At 37.6% G+C, this 24,837-nt stretch overlaps 3 protein-coding genes across 8 annotated transcripts in view; 2 read left to right on the top strand and 1 right to left on the bottom strand.

The window, feature by feature from the left end:
• LOC131438139 (uncharacterized) overlaps nt 1–24,837 on the top strand; it is a 324,280-nt gene that overhangs the window by 126,732 nt on the left and 172,711 nt on the right. The gene's annotated exons all lie outside the window — the stretch shown is intronic.
• LOC131438141 (odorant receptor 45a-like) lies at nt 8,054–9,295 on the top strand. Its single transcript, XM_058607966.1, has 2 exons — nt 8,054–8,464; nt 8,516–9,295. Exons 1-2 carry the CDS (start codon nt 8,186–8,188, stop codon nt 8,684–8,686), a joined length of 450 nt encoding a protein of 149 aa, XP_058463949.1. The 5' UTR covers nt 8,054–8,185; the 3' UTR covers nt 8,687–9,295.
• On the bottom strand, nt 17,951–20,930 carry LOC131438140 (uncharacterized). 2 transcript variants are annotated; one of them, XM_058607965.1, is made up of 3 exons: nt 19,606–20,930; nt 19,083–19,538; nt 17,951–18,847 (listed from the first exon to the last, which is right to left on the bottom strand). In XM_058607965.1, exons 1-3 carry the CDS (start codon nt 19,616–19,618, stop codon nt 18,528–18,530), a joined length of 789 nt encoding a protein of 262 aa, XP_058463948.1. In that variant the 5' UTR covers nt 19,619–20,930; the 3' UTR covers nt 17,951–18,527. The 2 variants fall into 2 exon arrangements, with proteins under 2 accessions (XP_058463948.1, XP_058463947.1); XM_058607964.1 differs by having other exon boundaries at nt 19,083–20,930.

Below are 24,837 nucleotides of genomic sequence, written 5' to 3'. Positions count from 1 at the left end.
ATCTCTAGACCAGTAAAAAATACTTCATTTGCTATAACGAACACACATGTAAAGTCCCATGCATATCCATGGGTCGTGCCAGTAATTTGTCATTTCTAGACGATTTGGCGTTAAATTGCTCTAATGCGCACATGCTTCCGAATGGTTTCGTGAGATATTTCCACATCTTTCATTATCAACTTTTCAATATCTTAACGCAGAGTCAAGGCAGGATTGTTGAAAAACATTGCAAGAATATATTTTTTGTTTTTTCGGACAGTATGTCCTTCTTAATACTTCCACGATCAAGGATGGCTTTTATCATATGAAAGAACGCTCTCTAGCAACTCTTCACACGATTCAATCAGTGCCATCAAAGAGAGATGGATATCATCTCAGTAACAAAAAACTGGCATGGTTCATTTAACAACGAGTGGACACCAGTGCGAGAGCGAATTTTTCTCTATGACCCGTCTGAGTATCCCGGTTTTAGCACGCTGCTGGGGGATTCGCTCTGAAGCTTATTCTCGTTTTGCGTTCCGGTTCTATACGGGCAGTGAATAATTGCGATAGAATCATGTTACTGTTGCCGATTATTCTAACCTTTGTATAAGTTGTGTCTATGAAAATGTCTGTGAATGCTCAACACAAGGGTTTTGAACCTAGTGTGAGTATCATCAAGTGGAATCATCGATTTGATTTTCTGCGATAATTATGTCATCTGCAGAATCTTGCCCAACTATGGTAAGCTCGCGGATGTCATAATATCGATCGATTAATCGAGTAATCGGTTATTAACCCAGATAATTAAGAAATATTTAATCGAATAGTTTGAATATTTGATTATTAAACTAATCGAATGCTTCGAAAAACTCTATAACTATAATTGAATAACTAATCGAGTAATCGAATAACAACTCAGAAAATCGATAAAAATTCAATCGAATAGTTTGAAAATTATACTCGATTATTGAATAATCGAGTAATTTGAAAAATTCGACATCCCTACTTACGGACTCTTTAGCTCCGGTCATCCACTACAATTTAGTGTCTTTTTTATTATTGTCGTTTATTTTGCGTCGAATTTAACCTCCATTTTATTTAGTTTTGACACTGTTCGCTTCATATCAATTTTTTTTGTTTCTGTTCCTGTTTTCGAGAAGAACTCGGGCCCCCCTCTGGGTACGTGTCTGAATAGAAGAATTCGTTTCGAGTTTTCGCGTCGCTATAACAACTGTATTGTACAAAACTTTTTTTTATACGGTATTGCTTCTTAGAGTCGAAGCAAAGATTTTGTATCCGATTTTATCTCAATTCGTTGGTTTAAAGTTGAGTTATTGGCAAAATAGTATTGCGACTTTACTAATGGGATGACAATTGGTAGGGGAAACCGAGACTAATCCGGACACTTTTACGAAATTGAAAAAAAAATCCATTAAAACTAGGATTTTATCCAAATTATCTATACCGATGTGTCAACCTTCGGCTAAAACTACCACTTTGTGATTAGAAAAAATATCCATCAAATTTCGTCGAGGAGTCTAAACCGGACTATAAAGTTTCACACAAAAATGAAGAACGAATATAATAGGGTGCCAATTCGTAGGTAAACTTAATGGGCGCTAAGAAAATGGAACCATGTTCGAATAGATTGTCTGTTGGTTTCAACCTTCAGTTAGACATAACCCTGCTTGCTGGAAATATAGGTATTGTCTCGAATAATTGATTTTGAAACTGACTTTAGAGTTTTTTTGGAGACTATTTGATTGTTTCGCTACATATAATGATCGTTTTACTCAAATTTATAGTAAATCTAGTTTTATTAAGTGATAGAAAATGGAATACAAATATTGATATCAACCTTAATGTATGTTTCATGAATCCAATGAGAATTTCAAACCGAAAGAGTGTAGCCGGGTTTCCATATAAAAACTACCCCCAAACAGAACAGAAATTTATATACGCTGTTTGAAAGGGTTTATATTAGAGATGATTTTCCCAAAATTTTAACCCTTTAACTGCCATATTGGTGGAGTTAGGGTGGTTCTTCTGATTTTCATTTTATTCAATTTTTTTAAAAATCTCTTTATCAAAAAAAAAAAAAAATTTTTTTAAAATCTCTATCAAAAAAATCAGGAATAGTTTAGGGATTATGGGGGACCTTTTCAATTTTTTTCAGAATTTTTCAAAATGTATTTCATGTGAAAAAAAAATGTTCAAAATTTTCGAATTTCTTTTAATCGCCCTTACAATTTTTGTACCACTCTAGATTTTACATCAAAAATAATTTATTTATGAGTACATTACGCTGTATTTTTTTAGGTTTTTAATAAATGTGGACGTGTATAATATCAGACTTAGAAAAAATAAATCATTCGGAAAGCCATGCGTCTCCATCAAATTGTCATCATGACGTCATGTCATGGAGACGCATGTTATTTAGTTCTAAAATCATATATCACATGCACTTAGAACTAAATACAATGCGTTTCCATCTATAACTTGAGCTCAGGGCTTGAGTATTGACGTAATTGATAATGAAAAAAAATTCCTTATGTTATTTACACACGCCCGCACGCCTGGCTCGATTTACTAAGTAATGATGTAGGGAATGCATTAGTGAACATGTGTGCCAGTGGACGGTTGTAATTAATTTCTAACTTCAACATCTTGCGGGATAGTCTGTAGGTTTCGAGGTTACCTATTAGCAGTCCTGAGAAATACTATACACCAGATAGAAATCAAGCCGAAGCACCTGCAGCAAGTCACGAAGACCCAAAAAGAACGTATAAATTCGCATCGTCGATTTTCTATACAAACAAAATGTTCTTTTAAAATTAATATTTTCAGTTTTTTTTTTGCTATTTCCTGAAGAGGACCCCTTTATTAAACAATTTCGAAAAATCGTATTGTTTTATTGCTTCAATGGAAATATTTATTAACTAAGAATGAATGAGAAACTAAGCTATGTTTAAAAATTGAATTTCAAACGCTTTCGAACATTTAATTAATCGAATTTACTTGCACCTAGTGGTCTTTTTCTGGTTTTTCGTAGAGTACTTTTCTCACGTATTAGCTCAAGCCCGTTTATTATGTACCTAGAAGTCGTCTCCATACAGCTCAGACTATGACCACTCTTTGCCTCCATTTGATCGATCCACCTTGCTATCCATCCTTGTATTGCTTCTTTTTTCTTGAGCCTTCCGAATCACATTCAAGAACCATTTTCAAATGTTTGCCATCTGTTATCCTGATGACATGCCCTGCCGGCCGTAACTGTCCAATTTCAGCTGTACGTATGATAGGTGAATATTCAAGCAGCTGTTGAAAACCTTGGTTTATACGCCGTTGATAAATTTCTAATGGAGACGTATTACTTTTCTTGTATCCTTATCCGCGGTCATAAATGAATGAAGACATGAATTCATGAACCACCACGATATCGTCGCCACGCGCCATTATTCGAGTAGGAAGGTGTTGTATTTTAAAGTCTTTTCCTCTCATACATTTTTTTCGACGGATTTACTGTCAGTCCGATCCCAGTTTGATTAATCCGTCTTTATGAGCTTAAGCCGTTTGACTTTAGCTGTCTTGTTGAGGCAACTTGGCTATTCATACCATGAACTATAATTTATTTGTTGTTTAGAATTTTTACTAAATATAGTTATTATTTGATTTGAATACAATAAATGTAAATTAAATGTAAAATGACTTATCACTTCATGAATAAAAACTTTAAACCGTATATTAAAACCTAAATATTTGTCAATTCATTAATTCATGTTTCTTTCACCGATCCTTCCTTATGAAAATTCTTTCTTAAGCCCTGAACTCAAGTTGTAGATGGAAACGCATTGTATTTAGTTCTAAAAGCATGTGATTATGATCTTAGAACTAAATACCATGCGTCTCCATCAAATGATGACAATTTGATGGAGACGCATGGCTTTCCGAATGGTTTATTTTTTCAAAGTCTGATACTATACCCGACCACATTTTTTAAAAATCTAAAAAAAGTACAGCATAATGTACTCATAAATGATTTATTTTTGATGTCAAATCTAGAGTGGTACCAAAATTGTAAGTGCGATTAAAAAAAATTCGAAAATTTTGAACATTTTTTTCACATGAAATATATTTTGAAAAATTCTGAAATAAATCAGAAAGGTTCCCCATAATTCCTGAACTATTCCTGATTTTTTCAATTTTTTTGTTAAAGAGGTTTTTGAAAAAAATGAATGGAATGAAAATCAGAAGAACCACCCTAACTCCACCAATATGGCAGTTGAAGGGTTAAAATTTTGGGAAATCATCTCCAATATAAACCCTTTCAAACAGCGTATATCAATTTTTGTTCTGTTTGGGGGCAGTTTTTATATGAAATCCTGGCTACACCCTTCATGTGTTCGGTTAAAGCGGTTTAGCCCCGCACAGATAGACGAGACGGAATAATAATTCTGTTTTCCACGTAATCGAAAGCACTCAACAATTATTGGATTTTGACTGACGTCTGTCTATCACATGAAAGCGCAGCTTACAAAATCAATCCAAGAATCGAAATAGTTGTTGGTTTATAAGATATTTAAGCTGTCCGGTTGAGCCCCGTGTCCGGTCTAGCTTCGGTTTCTCCTTCAATAGCCCTATTCGAATTAGAATGAACTTGTAACCAAACCACCGTTAGCTGTTAAGTGATGTTCATTCAGAGAATTTTGCGAGGTTCTGTCAAACTCGTGCAAAACCTAATTGCTGTTATTTTTCTAGGTGTTTGATTTCACTGGTATCATTCTGACAATTTAGGTCGCTCGCCTAAATTAACCTGGTCGGTATTTCCTCTTTTTTCTGTCTTCCACCATCCATTTTGATCACTAATAAGATCTACATGTCGATTCTAACCTCATCGTATTTTTTCTATCTTCCACCATCTTTTTGATAACTAATTAGATCTACATGCTGATTTCAACCCCGTCGTTCGTTTTCGCTCGTTTAGCACCCCCTCCACCAACCCTTGTTTTCAATTTACCCAACCACTTTTCTCCTCTCTCTCACCTTCTAAGTAAGAGTACTAATACTGCTATCAACTAGTCATCGACTAGTTATAGTGTTATAAATTTAGTTTTAACTGTTAGTTTTAATTGTAGTGTTAGGCCTAAATGTATCTGTTGGATCATTGTTGATACAAATGATGAGGAGGTTTTATGCCTGTTAGAGAAAGAGATTGATAAATTTCGTCTCCACCGGGCTTTTCCCTACTCCAAATAAATAAATAAATAAATAAATAAATGAATATTGACTCGGGGCCAGCTGGTTGTCGGTGGTAATCAAAGATTTACATGGATACGATGTATTCGGAGCCAAAATCAGATGGATACAGGCAAAAATTTTTCATTCTTCATTTTCTAAGGAAAAATCCTCGCCGAGCTGGGACATTTTTCCTCAAATGGTTTCATAGGTTTCATAGTGAATTCAATTGCTGTTTTAAAGGAAAATCGTGCTTACGAACTTCTATAGAACAATCTTCCATGTAGAATTTGATGTTCTCGTGCTCCACACAGCGCAATTAGTTGTTATTGCTGGCGAATTCAATTGCTATACTATGCTAAAAAGATTGAACTTTAATAACACTATATGTTTTTTACAATTGAAAGATATATGTGCCCTCGAGTTCGATGTGAATTTGTTCTTTAGACACAACTTAAACTTTTTATACACGACAACGATATTTTTCCGTACCATCAACGGTGCATTTTTATTTTTTACTCATTTCGAAAACGTCTCAATATTCGCCCATTCTATTGTGTTTTGTTTCTGTCATTCCGGCCATAAGCAATTTATTTTGTCGACGATCTCGGACGAACTTTAATTGCAAACTGGCATTTTCTTAACACTAAGAAAGTTCCACAATGCAAGTGAAACCGTGAGTGATGAGACACTGTATGTGGTGTGGTCTGACATTATTCTGATGAAACACGGCACCTATTATGTTGGCCAGTCCTGGACGTTTATGATCTATCGTTGGCATATAGCGGCCCAGTGTTTGTGTGACATTCATGCATCAAGCTTCTTTTTGAATCAAGAGTTGTGCAAATAATTCCAAAGTCTTTCAAGATCGATCGTTAGCTGCTGGGCAATGCTACAACTATTAACATTCTGAGCAACTTCGATTATCGCTGTCAAGAATGATTGCGAATTGCATTTTTGACATAAAAAATCGATTTTCGCTCCGTCGGCACCGGGATAAACTCGGCGAGGAATATCGGTGGCAACCAAATGGATTTTACGCCGGATCCGGCATTCAAATACATACACACGCCGGCAGCTCAGTCATCGCAAAGCAAAGTCTTGGCATTACATTCCTTTTGTGGAATTTGGCCTTTCTGTTTCAACAGACTTCACAGCCTATTCTTAGTGTACAGAATCATTGCATGGCTAGTACCGATGAGTAAAAAAAACATCCCGGATCGTCCCGGATGGTCCCGTTCCGTCCGTCCCGGAATAGTGCGAATAGACTTTAAATCACACAATGTTTTACGTGTCAAAATTACCCAGCGTCAAAACTATTCATCACCATAAAGTATACGATAAAAGAATCTTTTTTTGCTTGTCGTTGAAGCAGCTATTTACAGTTGACTAAATGCAGTTCGCTATTTGTTAGCTTCATCTCATGTAGGTCTAACGTTTCTTATCTTGTTGTCATTCTAATTACTTGAACATTGTTTTTCTATCATCGATAACTCGTCTCCAATAATTTGGAAAACTATGCTTCTGTAAATTCGCTCAGCCAAAGTGTATTCGCCGTAAACAGCGAAATATGATAAATTGATGCGGTTCTCTTGTTCGTGTGCAAACCCACAAAATATACGTTGCATACATGCATTTTAACATTCACGTTAATGACGAAAATTACAGAACTGAAATCTTTGCTTCATCAGAAAGAAAATATCATTCAACGGAGAATATTTACTTTGTAACATGTGACTTTGGATAGTTGATAAATACCATACTTTGTACAATGCTGACATTTGGTATTTACTCAGCAAGCCTGTAATTTACAATGTATTCATTAGTGGCGTTCTGGGTATGAAAGTTTTACGTAACAAATTAGAAAACTTCTGGTTACACAAGTTGGTTCGACATGTTCAGACAGAAATCATTATTTATTTCATAAGAAATGAGGAGTACACACCCTTTCAATTAAAACTTTTCTAGCAGCACGACAAACTAGGGAGTATCTATTTTTTTAAAAATTCGAACAATCAAAACCGTGGCTTTTATTTCAGTATCAGTTATCCTTGAATCAACTGAAAAAAAATAAATTATTAGCTTTGGAAAATTGTACCCTGGCACCCTGTTCCACAAGAATTGAATGGATTTTTCACAGCTTGTCGATAAAAGCTACCTACGAATCAACTATTATTTCATCTGATGGTGAACAAGTGAATCGAAATGGTGTTTAAATACTGGACCAAGGAACGTTTTGTGCGAGTACAGCTTTTCTGTCTGGCTCTGATTGGCATTAGAAGAAATGAAACCGTGCTGAGTAAAATTGTATTTCTTGTGTGTTTCTCTTCAGTGCTGATAGCTGATTTAGGCACTATTGCGTTTGCAATAACAAATATTAATGATATCAATCTTGTTTGTGAGAGTTTGGGTCCGGCATTTACAGGGTTCTTAGCACTTGTGAAACAATTTTACGTCAACGTGCACCGAAATGAACTGTGGGAAATTTATTTCGTTCTCAGAAATCTGAACGCAAAGGGTAGATCTTCCAAAAATTCATCATTTGACTACTTCATCATCAATTAATTTGTAGTTACGTCAGAAGAAATGCCTATCATCGAGCAAAGTCACATGATTGATCAACGTTTAGCAACTACTTATTTTTTATCCGTTATAACAACTGCAATACTGTTCATCGTTGCCACAATGATAAAAGGATTCTACAGTCTTTTTTTCTATGGCCATGCTGAGTGGCAACTTCCACTTTCACAAAGGTACGTATTTTTTCATCAGCGATTATTTTCACAAGTAAGGAAATTTGAAATATTGCAGCTTTCCCTTCGATACAACTCATCCTTTGACGTTCGGATTTTTGTTCATTTTAACTAGCTTTGCACTTTTCGTTGTTTCCTTCGTCACTGCTGAATCATTTTTTGCTGGATTGGCTTCAAATCTTGTTGCTCATTTCAAGTGCATACAAAAACGATTCATGGATCAAAGTTTAGTTGAAAAAGATGGCTTATTGACAGATCTTATAGAATACCACAAACTGATACTGGATCTGTCTAATAGGTTGATTATCGCATTCAGAAGGATTATATTTGTGGATCTCCTAGTTGCTTCAATTCTTCTGTGTGTATTGTGCTTTCAATTAGTCATGTTTTCTGGATCTTCAGTAATAATTTACTTTGCTTATGTGTTTTATATTATCGCGATCCTGACACAAGTGAGCTTTTTCTCTTACTTCGGATCGATCATGTCATATGAGGTAATTTGTGTTGGTGTTGTAATATGTGTTTTAATGTATTCATGATTTCAGAGCGAGTTGGTGTGCGAAGCAATATACTGTAGTAATTGGTACGAGGTATCTCCAAAAATTCGAAAAATGTTGCTATTATGTATGATGAGAGCACAGTTGCCAGTTAACATAAATGCGGGATTCATGCAAGCATCTCTGCCAACACTACGAGCGGTGAGTTTCAATTCTTGAAGATTTGGGCACTTTGATGAACTTAAGTACAGTACAGTAATTTAAAGTTTTGTTCGATCTCTTACGATACAGATATTAAACTCTGCAGGGTCTTACCTAACTTTGTTATTGTCATTCGCCTAGAAGATTTAGATTCTGATCAGCTTGGATGTGTAGGTCAAAAGATATTTTCTGCATCTGTACGACATTGGATTCCAATGATGGAATAACTGCTGGAATGAAACAATCGATTGAAATAAACTTTTAAATCAAAAATCTGTTTGGAGTTGTTCAATAATTACACAGGTTGAGATGGAGTAAACTAAAATAAAACGTAATCTTGTATAATCAGAGGACAAAAGGTGTATCTGAAATAATTGAATTCCAAATGCCAAGTAATGCAAATTGTTCGTATTTGACCAACTTGTTTGTTTTGAGAGGTAAAACAAAGTCAAAGTCTTGGCATTACATTCCTTTTGTGGAATTTGGCCTTTCTGTTTCAACAGACTTCGCAGCCGATTTATAGCGTACAGGATCATTGCATGGCAAGTACTACGATCCTACTGACACTACGAATCCTTCCAGGTCGGGACTCAAACATACGATCACTGGCTTGTATGACCAGCGTCCTATGCATTGAACCGCCAACCCGGGCAGAGTTTTGAGAGGTAGCTCTAGGAATATTTAATATTTTCTTGACATTAAACGTGTGCATTTACTTCAATGCAATAAGACAAATAATATTGTTTACATCCAGATTCATAAAAAGTTGGATGCAATTCAATTCGCAAAAGACAATAACAATGTGCACTATGTGGAGCACGAAAACATGAAGTACAACATTCCAGTATATATGGAAGATAGTGTTATAGAAGTGCATGTGCATGATCTTCCCTTAAGAGTCACCGATTCTTATATTCGCAAAACTATGTCCCAATACGGAGATATTCTCTCTATCGAAAAAGAAAAGTGGAAAAAGTGGAAGAACTTTTTCCCCGGTATTCTAAATGGCGTACGTTTGTTACGCATGCGCTTGAAGAGGCCTATACATTCTTATGTGACTTTCGGTCAGGATACAAGAATTCCGTGCAAATCACTTGTTACCTATGACAATCAGATGGCCACATGTCAATATTGCCAAAAAGCTGTTCACTACGGTAAGCCATGTGATAAACTGAACAAGGAGACAACCACACCAAAGGACAACGGTGCTTCCTTCACACCAACCCCAAGCAACCCCAGTGCATCTGTGACAGTCACCAACAACAGTGAAGCATCCCCTTCAACGAAACCATCCAACGTATCCCCTTTAGAACAAAGTACACCAGCTGCAATTAACAACTTACCCTCCAACCAACCAGCAATCCCCGATCCTCGTTGGATGGAAATGGAAACTCATCTCCCCCTAAAAAGGATGACAACGAGATGCAAAAGCAAAAACAAAATTTTAGTGACAAAAACGTAAGCCAATCGGCCACGTAAAGCTTTTACGCAAAAAGGCCAGAAAAAACATTTTATTATAAAAAAAACTGTTTCAAAACGCAAAAAAAAACATAAGGAATGTTCGGGTGCTACAAGAAATACACAATTTGTCCAATAAGTGCAAGAGATCGTTCACGAAAGTACAAAAGTTCTGTGCGCAAATTCATTCCATGAGATCTTGATAAATTTTGCAAATATATATGAAAATATATGAATACTAAAAATTGTTATATCAATTTTTCCTGAAATATTGTTCGCTACCCAATGTGATGGTTTGATTTTTTCATCTTTCATCTCACCTTGATTTGGGAACTGAAAGTTCAATTGATTAACATAAGGTTAAATAGACACTTAGGTAACCAAGGTGTAATCATCAATTGATTATACGTGTGTGATGCGAGCAGCCATCTTTAAGAAATCGTAGTATATCCAGAGTATTTGACTACTACTTTCGATGCTTCCGGATGTGCATTGGAAACCTGGAATCGGTATACTGCCCATACTTGCAAATCATTCCCATAGGTATAGAAAATCGGCATGTCGAGAAAAAGACGATTAAAATTTTATTTTCAAATTTTTCGATTTATTGTGCTATCTAATGCTAGGGATGGATATCGATACTGCGATACTTCAAGGTATCGATACTTAAGCCTAAAGTATCGATTTTTTCGATATCGCGCGGTATCGATATTTTCATGGTCGATACTAGCTTGGAGTAAACATTATCTAGATCCCACTCTAATAGTCAATCAAAGAGCAGCCAGCGACACCCAAAAGCGAAGTTCTGTAAGAGCATATAATATAAAATAATGTATATAACTATTAAAACTTATTATTTTATTCCAGGAATAACAAAACGGCGACCTCTCTTATGTACCTAGCACATCAGATGAGGAAACGATAAAAATAGCTGGCATACGCTCGAATTGGAAGGCTTTTCTAATCATTGAAATGAGTCGACGATTCGTCGATTTAGAGAAAAAAATGCAGTGCGCTTTAGTTACACTACTGGATCTCAGGTTTATAAGGTTCCATTTTTAAAGTGCTTCGGCTTCTTCAAATGCGCAACTATTGTTGATTCAAGCAGAACTTGTAAAAATTTTGAAACAAGAAGCCAACAAAGCTGCAATTATGAAGACGTCGAGTTCGTTCCTTAACGGAGATGCGACGGATTCAGCGACCGATGAAAATCTATGAAGCTGGCATGATACGGTTTTGAATAATCGGCATCCGGACGACGACTTCTCAAGCGAGGCTCGTTCTGAAATGAAGGCTTTTTTTTACTAGAAACCCGGTACCAAGAACTTGCAACCCTCTGCATTCATGGGAATCGATTTGCCATCAGTTCATTTGTTTCAATTTAAAAAAAATTTCTTGCAGCATTGGGGACAACGCCTGTTTTCATTAGCCGGGCGACAAAAGTTGTTTTCTGACGACTGAACACTTTCAACGAGTGTTCTTACCTAGTTTGGATAACGAATTTTGTTTTTATTGAAGAAACAGACTGAATCAACCAAGATGTAAAATGATACCGTTAACCGTCTGTAACTCGAAAGGTGAACAAAGGATCTCAAAACCAATCATCAGCGTTTTGGCTCTTTAGGGAGGTCCTCTACACCCAAACCTCCATTTACGAACCTTATATATGTATGTATGTATGCTTACACACTCATTCGTTTGCGTATATATTTATACATATAAATGATTGCTTTTACTTCACCAATATTTATATGTATTAGGAAATACAAATATTTGTACACATGCGAACGTATATTAATACATATATACATATATAAGTTACGTAAATGGAGGTTTGGGTGTATTTGACCCTAGTTTAATCAAAATCGGCCTAGCTTGTATTTTTGATCGATACCGATACCGATACCAAGTATCGATATTTTTTCCTATAGTATCGATATCGATACCTGTAAAGACAAAACGGTATCGCGATACCAAGTATCGATAATTTACCTCTCGATACCCATCCCTACCTAATGCTAAATCATGGTATTATTATATGAAATATCGGTAATACACCTTTGCTATTCCAATATTGCAACAAATGAAATTATTCAAATTTGCACTGAGTGGGACTGATATACGGGTACTTTGCACATGGGACACACATTAGTTGAAATTTTTTTCACATTTTACTGAACAAATCCTCAACTTTTATTGAAATTTCTGAGAGTTTATTGAGGATGGATTGCATTCCTCAAGCTAACTCAATATTGGCGAAAATCGATATGTGACTGATATGTGAGTATGGGTAGTATAGGTGATGTAAATTTGTGTGGACATCAACTATCAAGACCCACCACCCAAGTAGCACACGTTACTACACTTCAATGACAGTAACTTATATGACACAAATTCATGGAACAAGTTGAAGACTTTGCAACGTGAATTATAACTGCTATGTAACCTGAAAAGCGTAAGAGGCGGAGCTTGTGCGACTTACAAAGGGTTGCCAAACAACTTCTCAATAAAGAATATTTGATTTGATTCAGCGCGCACATCAGTCACAATGAAACAGAAAATAGAAGTTTGTGCCAAATTACAATTTGTTGATGTTTTTCCCATTCAATATTTACGGCCAAAAATTGGCATCCGGTAATGAGAGCTGAAATATAGAATTCAATATTCTTTACAATCACTATATCTACTCAAAATTTATGTGCTATTCGATATTTATGGTGAAGTTGATCATTGTACTTATTGAAACGTACAGCTAAAAAGTCGAAATGTGTTCAGATGTTAGAGTTTTTTATGATTAATATTAGTTTTTCATATATATAGACAGTTGACCAATAATTAGAAAATTGCACCTTTTTTCAAATTTAATGAATATTTCATTCCCCGTTCATAATGTTTTTCTATGCATACACTGCCGTGACAAAGTGTAGAAATATTCTTTCTGTTAGTGCGAATGTACTTCCCAGAATGAAACAAGTTTGCTTCGCATATGTACCGGCAAAAAATTTGCGAATGAGCGCAGATTTACCTTTAACCAATTTTTTTAAATTGAAGGAATTTTCTACTTATTGATTTAATATTATTGTCCGGGATAATGAACGGAAGCGTTCAACCGACACTGTATTTGTATTTCTTTGTTGCATCACAACGAATACGGTAACCGATATGAAATCAATACTTAACTTTGTCTAGTGTGTCACTTTGTCATTGTCGCATTTTGTTACGGTGACCAATTGGCGACTAAAACCAGTCAATGCGAGCATGTCGCAAGAGTTAGATTACCGAACAGTTACTTGGGAACTTATTGTAACTTAGTATGATGAGATGTCAATTCGTAACATTATTTTGACGCCATTGTCACCATCATAATACGACTTGTTTTGTCGTGTTTGTCATGCGACCATTATGTACCATCTGTTTTGTTTTTATTTTTTTATGAACAAGTTGCTACTTGGGCTAATTCAATGATATTTGAAGACAGTTTACAAATTTACTATTTTAATACTCGCCTAATTACTAATAATCACCCTGCAATCACAGAACCGGAAATCGAATCTGGATAAAATTAGTGGACGAGACCATAAGAGATTACATTTAAATCATTGGTTTTTCTCCCACAATCCGGAACCGAAACTATCAGTCTTTTTCAAGGTACTTTTATTAAAACAATTTACAATAGTTATAGGCATAGTAAAAAAACTTAATAACAATACTTGCTACTCACACGCATAAAGAAGTGAAGCGAAACAAATTGGACTATCATTTCCGAAAGTGACCTATAATAAAGTTCAAATGCATTATTGCTGATAGTTTTAGTTTAAGGAATCCTTAAAGCCGGGTAAAAATTGGAATGTTAAATTTTTTTATCACTGTGTAAATGAGATTCAATTTTATATTCACCCCCACTTGATACGCCACTTGCCAACGATTGAATAACACACGCAATAAATTTAAATAAAACTGCAAATATCGAAACCTTGAAGAACTGTGATAACTCGTATGAAGAACAAAGGATCCAAAAACATGCGAGAAAGTGCTCAAACTCTAACGATCAACTAATATACATAGTTAATAACATATAATAAAAGTTCATCAAAAAGTAATGATAACAGTGTTTATAGTCAAATAAACTAATCATCAATTAGAAGCTGTCACCAGTGATGCCACTTTTCGTTAAAGTCAAATCCGTAGATTTTGTTTCAAGAGTACTTATACTAATATATTTACATAAACTTAACAGCTTTAAGCTCTAATACACAAAGGCAGGCTTCTAATAATGACAGATCGATGGCCAATAGATGCATGATTACATTTTTAATTGGACAAGCAAAACAAATTTGCGGACGATATAACAATATTTAATTATTTTCCTTTTATGTCAAGAGCTTTAATGCTAATTCAGGAGATTTCAGGTAAAATAATGCTAAATCCGTAGATTTCATATGATTCATCCGCAGATCCGTAGAAAAGACAGAAATCCGTAGATCTACGGATAAATCCGTAGGGTTGACATCACTGGCTGTCACTTTATCCGAAAAAGAAAGAAGAAGAAGAGGATTCGAATGCAAATAACGGATAACAGTTATAACATGTGGTAATTATTATATTCACGACGTTTGGAAAAGTGTTCTCATGTATCGCATCGTCACTTCATGATTCTCGCTTCCATTGGCTATGTCACTTAAAATCTGCTCGTTCTCTTTCAACGCCAAATCTAGTCTAGCTTCGTTCAGCTGGCGATAGTTGACCTCACAAACCTTCCGGAGTAAATCTGCTCTCTCCAGATCAACTTGGCAGATGATCAGCTCGTAGCTACCGCGGTTGTCCTTGCGTGCCGTGCGACCTTTTATTTGAACTTCTTCCTTTAAGTCCGACGAAAAGAATGTTTGGATCACGTGCATGCCTCCATGCTTCTCGGTGGAAACGCTGGATTTATAATCGACGCCTCGTCCCATGCCGCGAGTTGCCAAAGTGATCGTTTTAGCAACACCTGCCTCCTCAATAAATCGCTCCTTTTGTTTTGAATCTGTGTTTTCCGTCAGAACATTGACTCGGTCGAATTGACCAGAATATTCCTTATGAAATTGATTCAACTTATTGTCGTTCTCGAAAACCACCAGAACAGATCGCTTAGCTCCGAGTACGGTGTTGGCGCGACAAAAAATTGCATTCAACCATTCCGATTTGCTCACCAGTTGTTGGAAGTGGGTCTTCGGATCGAAGAGTCGAAGAGCCGAAAAAGCTTGGCATTACCGATAATTGGCGAATGCTGTACACGTCGTTGATTGAAGCCTTTTCGTGTTGATTTAGTGCAGTTAACGTGCCGGATACACCCAAAATAAGAGGGAATCGTCTAGGAAGCATTGAGTAGGAAATGGAGCCACAGTCCAAATTGAAATAACCGTAATTTATATCCGAGTTATCACTCACGACAAAATTAGTTATTCGTAGACGGAAATAAATAAATACTGTATAATATTCGGTAATAGGGGATGATTTGATGTAATAATGAATAGTTTGTTCAATGGATTCCGATGTTAATGAGGGATTTACAGTAACAAGATTCCAAATTTTCTCTTGAATAAGCTCTAAACCTGGTAACATTATTCGAACTACAGGATAATATAAGCTTCCATGAAACTGTTTAGTGAAAAATACATCGACTTCATCTACCAATAGCACCGAATTAGACGAATTCTCGAAAACTTGCTTACTGCGATCAGGATTTGTGTCCTTCAATATCGTATTCGTTACCAAATTCCTTAATCCCATTCGTTTACCATCGATAATAGGAGCAATAAACTCATTTGCCATTGCATCATACGTTTTGTAGCTGATCTTGTTTTTGATGTTCAACATTTCGAAGAACGGCTTAAAATCATATTCATCTCTTTTTACCAAATACTGATTGTAGCAAACAATCTGCGGCTTATGACCAGTCAACGCAAATAGAGCAGCCATCAGTCCCAACACAAGACTCCGACTGCCTGCAGCGCTCTTCTCGATGGGTTCAACCTGAATGGATTTACCCAGATTAATACATTGCTGAATCGAAACGATCGTCTGTTAGATTTAATACTCGCAAATGATGTCGCTTTACCGGTCATAAACGTTTTCTCGCCAGTTGAGCCACTGATTGACCTTGACGCGGACCATCCCGCTCTAGGCGTTGAGTTTAGGATACCAACGCCAATTGAGTACGACGAACCATCTATCTCATTCTCTCTTGACTTTCGTCGAGTCAATTATGCCGAACTGAACGATCTACTTTCCGTTATCGACTGGCGATTCATTGAAAGGACTGCTAATGTCAATGACGCTGTTGAATGTTTCTGCGATGCTGTAGAAAGTGTTGTTTCTCAAGCTGTTCCAGCTAGTCGTCCACCGCTAAAACCGCCGTGGTCTAATCCACGTTTACGTGCTCTTAAGCGAACACGTTCTGCCACCTTACGAAAATATTGTAACACTCGTTCGCAGTACATCAAACAACAACTGAATATAGTAACTAGACAGTATCGCCGTTACAACATTTTTCTATATCGTTGCTATATTAAACGTATTGGAATGAATCTTCGTCGAAACCCTAAACGTTTCTGGTCCTTCGTTAACTCAAAAAGGAGAGAGGTTGGCCTTCCGCACTCTATGTACTTAACCGATGAAACGGCCCGCAACGAAAAGGAAAAGTGCGATTTATTTGCCCGTCATTTTTAAACAAACATTCAACGAAAGTTCTGCTACACTGATGCAAATAGACGAAGCAGTCACAGATGTGCCTCGTGATATTTTCAATTTCAATATTCCGCTTGTAACCGAAGAAATGGTTAGAGTCGCATTGAACAAATTGAAGTTGTCGTTCGCTGCTGGACCCGACGGTATTCCCTCATCTGTGCTGAAGCGTTGTGCAGGCGCTCTCAGTTATCCACTAGCAAGACTGTTTAACCTTTCAACTCTACAATGTGAGTTTCCTTCTCGATGGAAGTTCTCCTATCTGTTTCCTGTTCACAAAAAAGGTGATAAACGCAATGTCTCCAATTATCGAGGAATAACGTCTTTGTGTGCTTGCTCAAAGCTGTTCGAAATTATTGTGAACGATTCCCTCTTTGCCAGCTGTAGGAACTACATAGATAACGAGCAGCATGGGTTCTATCCGAAACGTTCGGTGTCATCTAATCTCATGTTGTTCACTTCGAAATGTGTGCAGAGTATGGAAGGCGGATGGCAAATCGACGCAGCATATATGGATCTCAAAGCAGCATTTGACCGAGTGGATCATGGAATTCTTCTATCAAAATTGCAACGACTGGGAATCTCATCGATGAGCGTGAAATGGTTCAGATCCTACCTAACAAACCGTTATGTCAGTGTAAAAGTTGGCTCCTCGACTTCAGAAGTTTTCTCAAACCTGTCCGGAGTTCCGCAAGGCAGTAATCTTGGACCGCTGCTGTTTTCGATTTTCATGAACGATTTTCTGCTACTATTACCACCGGAATGCAGACTCTCCTATGCCGATGACACAAAAATCTTTAAAGTTGTCAAATGTCTCCTGGATTGCATTGAGTTACAGGAAATGATTCAAACGTACGTTGAATGGTGCTCAAAGAACTATTTATGTTTAAGTATCGAGAAATGCTGTATCATCTCCTTCCATCGTAAAACTGATCCAGTCATATTCGATTATTTCATTGCGGGAAGATCTATGACACGAGTGGAGAATATAAAGGATCTTGGTGTCATTCTGGATCAAAAAATGACTTTTAGACTTCATTATGACGAAATTTTAGCCAAAGCCAATCGTCAACTCGGTTTCATCATGAAGATTGCCTCAGAGTTTCGGGATCCGTTGTGTTTGAGATCTTTGTATTGCTCACTTGTACGCTCTATAATCGAGTCAAACGCTGTGGTGTGGTGTCCTTACCATGCTCTCTGGAAAACTAGGATTGAAGCTGTTCAACGAAAATTTGTGCGATACGCTCTGCGACTGCTACCGTGGCGTGACCCCATGAATTTACCGCCCTATACCGATCGATGTCGTCTATTGAATCTTGAGCCATTGGAAACACGACGAATCATTGCTCAAGCTACATTTGCTGCTAAACTGCTTTTGGGGGATATTGACTGCCCAACTTTGCTAATGCGGTTAAATCTCTACGCACCGGAAAGATCACTTCGTCAACGCAACTTTCTGCTCCTGGAATCAAGGAATACGGTTTATGGACAGCACGAACCTTTTCGCTCTGTCTGTACGAGATTCAACGAGTTTTTCCAGTATTTCGATTTTAATGTGTCGTCCCGTGTGTTTCATCAACGTCTACTTGACCTTTTTCATATTGTGTATCGTGAAAATTAAATTTAGTGTACTTAGTTCATTAATTTTTATTCATTAAGACAAACTATGTCAGATGAATCATAAGAAACAAATAAACAAATAAACAAGAGACTTTCCTTGTCCCGTCAAAACCTCTGCCAGATGTTTAGCTACTCCGTCCTCCGTTCGATCTACGCTCATCAGTCTCAGAATGCACAGGATCTGAACGCAGTGTGGGGCAAGGTAATTTCTCGTGCTGGAGACATCCTTCGAGACCATGGTGGACCACACGGCTGCCAATCCCGCAAGAATTTCTGGCAGTTTTCTTTGCTTGTAATCCGATGTCAAACTTTCAAATGATGTAACGGGAACAAGTTTCAAAATCTGTTTTGCTATCCTGGTTGGGTTTGGTGAATTTTCTGAAAAAGGAAACATATCTGAAAAAAAATTCTTTTTACCTAGGATAGAACTTTTTACTCGTGATCCAAGCATGCCATTGCCGAAATGGAATGTTTTTCGTTTTTACATATACGGTTTTCATTCTACGCATGCTTGGATTAGTATGTAAATAATCCAATTATTCTTGAAGCTACTGTCAAACTTTTAGCTTCAACTAATTATAAATAAGTTCTTAAAAATGAATTTCCTACTTACCTTCAGGTGAAGGTTGCATAAACCGGTTCAAGCTAGCAGTGTACTGTAGATATGCGTTTCGAAGCAGTTCATCGTTGACTCCGGTGTTCAACTTGTGGAACAGCTCTAGTGCCTGTTCCACGTCCATTTCATTCTGTTTCCGAACGTGCCAGAAACACTCCTTAATCAGAGAGATTCTAGTAGTGAAATCCTGACGAGATCTGCTTCTGGCCATAGCACTGGCGAACGGCTTTGTTCGTTCTTCGTAGAATAGTTCGAAAGAATCATAATCCGGTAGTTCCAGCAAATACAGGAATGAGCTCCGAACAGCGAAAATTAATTCGTTCGTTGAACAGATTTGATCTATTTCCGATAGCGTTTCGCCGGATTCCCAACGTGTTTTGCTGAGTTGCTGTTTTATGTTTGAGAGTAAAGCCAGTAGAACCTCAATTACGTAGTGCTTCGGTTTAGGGAAACCTTCAAATAGGATGGAAACTAATTGGGTAAATTTCTCCGGGTTGATAACTCTATAGGTCATATTCACCATATCTATCCATTTCTCATCGAATACAATCACGCTGAATTCGATCAACAATTTCAGCTGCTCTTCATCGGAAATCGTTTTCACATACCAATCGAACGGAACATCGTTCAGATCACCCAACAAATCATTGTACGCTCGAAAGAACGCGACCATTTCCTCTGAAGGAACGCTTTTCTCTAACGCCTCCAATACAATCTCCACCAAACGATCCTTAAGAGTCATCATTTGCGGTAGATTTATTTTGAAAGTAATAACAGAAATGATATCTTCTCTGTTTTTCCAGTAGATATTGAATACATCAATCAGATCGCGGAACTTGTTCGATGAAGGTGTCGGAACGGTGATATTTGAGTTGATAATATTCAACTGTTTCTGTAGGATCTGTTGATCGATAACAGAACTGTCCTCCACCGTCACATATGGTACCGTTTGAACAATGAATCGAGCCGTGTTGTGAGTGATAACCCGCAAACTTTCCAATTGATCGTTACCCACATGAAGTCTAGGTAACTTTGGAAAACATTTTCGAAATTTTCCAATTTACATTTTTGTGGAAGTGCATAAGCCAACACATCATCTAGCAAGCAGTACCAAACGTAGAATTCATCAGAAATTTGAAGAAAATTCTCTGAAGGTTTATGAATTACCAGCTTTGTCCACATGGCTTTGTGTGAATATCCATTCAACAGCTTCATTTCATACTCAAACCGTTGGCGACTGCCACTGGGACACAGATTAAAATGTTTCAGCAATATGAACATGAAATGATATTCCCGTTCAAAGCACTTTGTCGAGGAATTCTCCGACTTCCAGTTGATCTTCTTGATTGGATGCCATCCGGAGCTGTTGCTAGTCAGCAGATCTGTTGGTTTATGATCGGTTCTGTCATTAATCTCAATAATTAGCTCATTCAAACTTTTGCACAGGAAGTAATAAATTGGATTTGTTTGAACCACTGTATTTTTCATATTCTTGACGTTCATCGACTTGATATTGGCGATCCATCGCGCGGTAAGATCAGCTAGCGGTTTCTGGAAGACTTCCTCGCTTAGAGAACCATATAAATCCGTGAATAATTTTACATCATTTATCCGAACAAATAAGGTTTTAAGTAGGCTAATGCTTTCAATTTGACCCTGCAAGTATTTTGGTACTTTTTCCAGAAGACATTTTTTGTATTCCGCGAGAGATGATTTCAATGTCCGTTTGATAACCTCGAATAGGTTCTTATCGGATTCATTCGGTGATAAGAAACCGAAACGGGACAGTAATTGATTCCTAACAAGAACGCGGTTTTCAGCTATGTTTAAAGCAGAAGCAGATTGCCTCAAGATATCAGTGAATTTTTGATAATTTCATTGTACAAAGTTTCACGAGTTTGAGTTACTGTCAAAATGAAGGTTAACTGGATGCAATTAATGACGAATTGATCGTCAGTTGCGGATAATTTCAAAGCATCTTGGATAGCAGTGAGAAATGCAGGTCGATGACTTCTAATCGGCAAATCATCCTGCAGCACTTTCTCAATCCGAACCTGTTGTAGTAAAACCTCTTTCGCCTGGCTGAAGTTGGTCGTTTCCCTGAGTAGTCTTGGAGTGACTAACCTTACTTTTGCCACAAAATTATCATCCACCAACAGCAAACTGCCTTCGTTGCATAGTTTGATCATTATATTGCCGTACTTGATCCTAGCGGAATATGCAAGCTGGTCAAATTGTGTCATGGATGTAGGAGGTTTGATTTTGATTAGTTCATCTCCGAAAGAAAATTTGCCTACCAAGTTCAATGTCATTACAATTTCCTTTTCCTGTTCGGAGGTCCTCTTGGTGTCGTAAGGCATGCAACTATCGTTGCGCAAGTTGTGCGAAACAATCGGATTTTGAGCGACATTCATGGTGGATGCACAACACGATGCCATAAAACTATTAATCAAACTATTGAAAGCTTTTTCACCGTAGGGTTCAATCGCTATTGGATCTTCTTCGATTTCGTATCCTGTCGAACAACGATTGATTTCATCCAATTCAGATTGATCTGATTCTGATTTTTTCGCTCCATACCGCTCACAAACTCCCGCAGAGTCGATCTTGAACTCTTCTTCAAGCTGTTTCTTTTTAACACCGTGCATATCCACTATTTCTTCAACAACATTATCGGATTCATTCGAATTGAGAACGTTACCTTCCATTTCACTGGTTTCGCACTTTTTCTGTTCACTTTTCTGAAACGACTGTTCCTTGAATTCTTCTCCAAGCTGTGAACCATCGGATTTATTAGAATTAATTCCGTGATCACCGGTTACGCCATTGATCTGTACATTTTTTTCTGAACACTCTATCCTTTCGTGCTCCTGATTGACACTCTCATTCTGCTGTGTGGCTATCACAAAACTCTCAGTAACATTATCACTAATTTCGGTGGACATGATAAATCCCGGTTCGGCAGTTCCGACTGCTGAAGATTCCTTCACGGCGTTTTCTGCATTACAACCGCAGCCGTTCCACACAAGAGCGGCCTCGCCGGCTGTCACCGAATGATTCGTTAAAACGTCTTCCAGCTCGTTGATGATTTCAGTTGATTCGCCATCCGATATCCGATCGCAATCACTTTCGGCAGCGTTATTAGTTGACTGCACTGGTTGAAATTCAATCTGTGATTCCATTGTCAGTATGATCTGAAACGAAATAACTTTATTAGAAGGGTCATCTTCAGTCTGGAAACCATTTTAAATCAAAAAATAACAATTTTACACAGTATTAATTACCTATGATTCACAGTAGTAAAAAGTGTAAAAATGGTTTCTGTGACTTTTCGCAATATATGCGAATAAGACACGCATTTTATTTTTTTACAAACGAATCTTGTGCTATATCTTCTAAATTTTTCGTTTCACACACTCCAGCAAACTCATCAGCCCGTGCATTTCCTGTAATGACCAGGGACACATAAGAAGAAAACAGTATTTGAAATGCTTAGGTCTTCGATGACTGTCGGAACCAAAATGAAAGTGAATGAGACTGGTCTAGTCTCGATATTCACGATAGTAGATACCAACACGTGCACCAACAGAGAGCCGTCCGTCTAATAAACTTGGTGCTCGTCAAGTTGTCATTCCAAATAGTCAATAATAATTTCTCACGAAGAGGATATCTCACTCTCAATTCTGCATGGTGTAACGATTGCAAGTAACAAATGTTTAAATTTCGATAAATGTTTTTTTTTCATAATTACTATTATCATCGTCTAACTGTGAGGTGGATTCCTAGGTAGTGCCGGAAAGACTAAGTCGCGAAATATGATGAGAAACTTATTGCGATCGAAAGCATTCAAGAGGTTCTTAGACAACTACTACGGTTATTGTCCGACAACCACGTTCAAAATTTTGGAAAAGTTGGAAAAGCCACGTCTTGAAACCCGTTTAGAGTATCCGGGGTATGATGAGAAGTATAAACCGTAAACTCTACCTTTGGACTAACATGAGAGTGTCGCTAAAGAATTTCCGATCTCGGATTCATTTCGAGCTGATCAGCGTTTGACAAGATTAGTTTACTGTTTCCGAAAGTTCATATCGAAGTTTAACAAAATAGCTAGTTCGTGAGATTCCCGTGATTAATTGGTAATGAGTTGGAATTTCATATTGAACCAAATACTTGATACTTGAGAGTAGTAGATCATGCTCTATGCGCAACCTAAGCTATGGTAACGCACAGGCAGGTCACTGTAAGATGGGAAGAATGTTAGTTTGCCGTTTGTGGCTACTAGTGTCCAAGGAATTCTCTGCATCACCACAAGTGTTACAGGAACGAACTGGTATTAATGGACATGATCAGGATCTATCTTAAGGAGTGTATCGATAAGTAGTTAGCAACATTCAAACAGTTATTACTCTGAAATGGCTTAATTTTTTGCAGCGTGTTTTGCGGTAACATGTTTGTTTACATGTCAATAACAACTGCGCAATCGATTGGTTTCTGTACGGTTTATCGTTTCAATGATGAGTCGAATTGATCCGGAAACGCGAAAGAAAATTCTACACACTTGGTGCTCAGAAAGTGGTGTCACGTGCAACGAAATTGCAAAACGGGTGAAAGTGCACCACACCAGTGTCAAAAATATTATCGAGAAGTTCGGTAAGACCCTTTCCATGAAGGATTTGCCCCGATCCGGTAGGAAAACGGGTCCCAGCCAGCTCGGCCGGGACTTAGAGTGGTTGAACACATCAGAAAAAACCCATCGGCGTCGACGCTGGATTTGGCCAAGCAGTTCAACACCAGCATCGGGATGATTCAACGGATCAAAGTTCGGAACTCCCTGAAAACGAACAAGAAACAGAAGGTGCCGAAAAAGTCCCTGGTACAACAAGTTCAGGCCAAAACAAGAGCGCGAAAACTTTATAACCGGATTCTACAGAATAAAGACGGATGCATCCTGATCGACGACGAAACCTACGCCAAGGAAGACTCTCGAGCGCTGCCCGTACCGCAATATTATACGAAATCGGTGTACCAGGACCTGGACGACGCTGATACCACGGTGGAGATGGAAAAGTTTGGGCAGAAGGTGTTGGTCTGGCAAGCAATTTGTATCTGTGGTTTGCGGTCGTCGATTTTCTTCACGAAGGGCACAATTAACGCCAAGGTGTAGGAGGAAGAATGTTTGAAGAAGGAAATGCTGCCACTGTACAGAAAGCATAAGGCTCCTCCTCTCTGCTGGGCGGATTTGGATTCAGCCCACTACGCCAACTCCGTTCTACAGTGGTTGTCAGAAAATAATGTACAATTCGTGGAAAAGGGCATCAACCCACCGAACTACCTGGATCTTCGGCCAATTGAAAGGTATTGGGCAATTGTCAAGCGGCACTTTCGGATGGAAGGTACAGTGTCCCAAAACATGCAGGAGTTAAAAAAAACTGGACAGCTGCCACCAGGAAAGTCACAAAAGTAACTGTGCAGAATTTAATGAATGTCAAGTCCAAAGTGCGAGCGTTTCACAGCGTTTTTTTATGAAAAAAATATTTCCATTTAGAAGTGACATACATCAGGTAAAGTACAAATTCTCAGGGCGGATAGTTTTTTCCGTCGGTTACAGAGTAAGTTATTTTAATCAGGAATAGATTATGATGTCCATAACAAACAAACTAACCAAGCCTCGTCCACATCGGCAGTCGATAGAAAACATTGTATGAATAAACCGGATAAAAACATTTGTTTTGGAAGGATAAGTTGAATTTGA

Source organism: Malaya genurostris, chromosome 3 (genome assembly GCF_030247185.1).
Source record: "Malaya genurostris strain Urasoe2022 chromosome 3, Malgen_1.1, whole genome shotgun sequence".
Lineage (NCBI taxonomy): Eukaryota > Metazoa > Arthropoda > Insecta > Diptera > Culicidae > Malaya > Malaya genurostris.
This window is presented reverse-complemented; position numbering and strand designations above follow the sequence as displayed.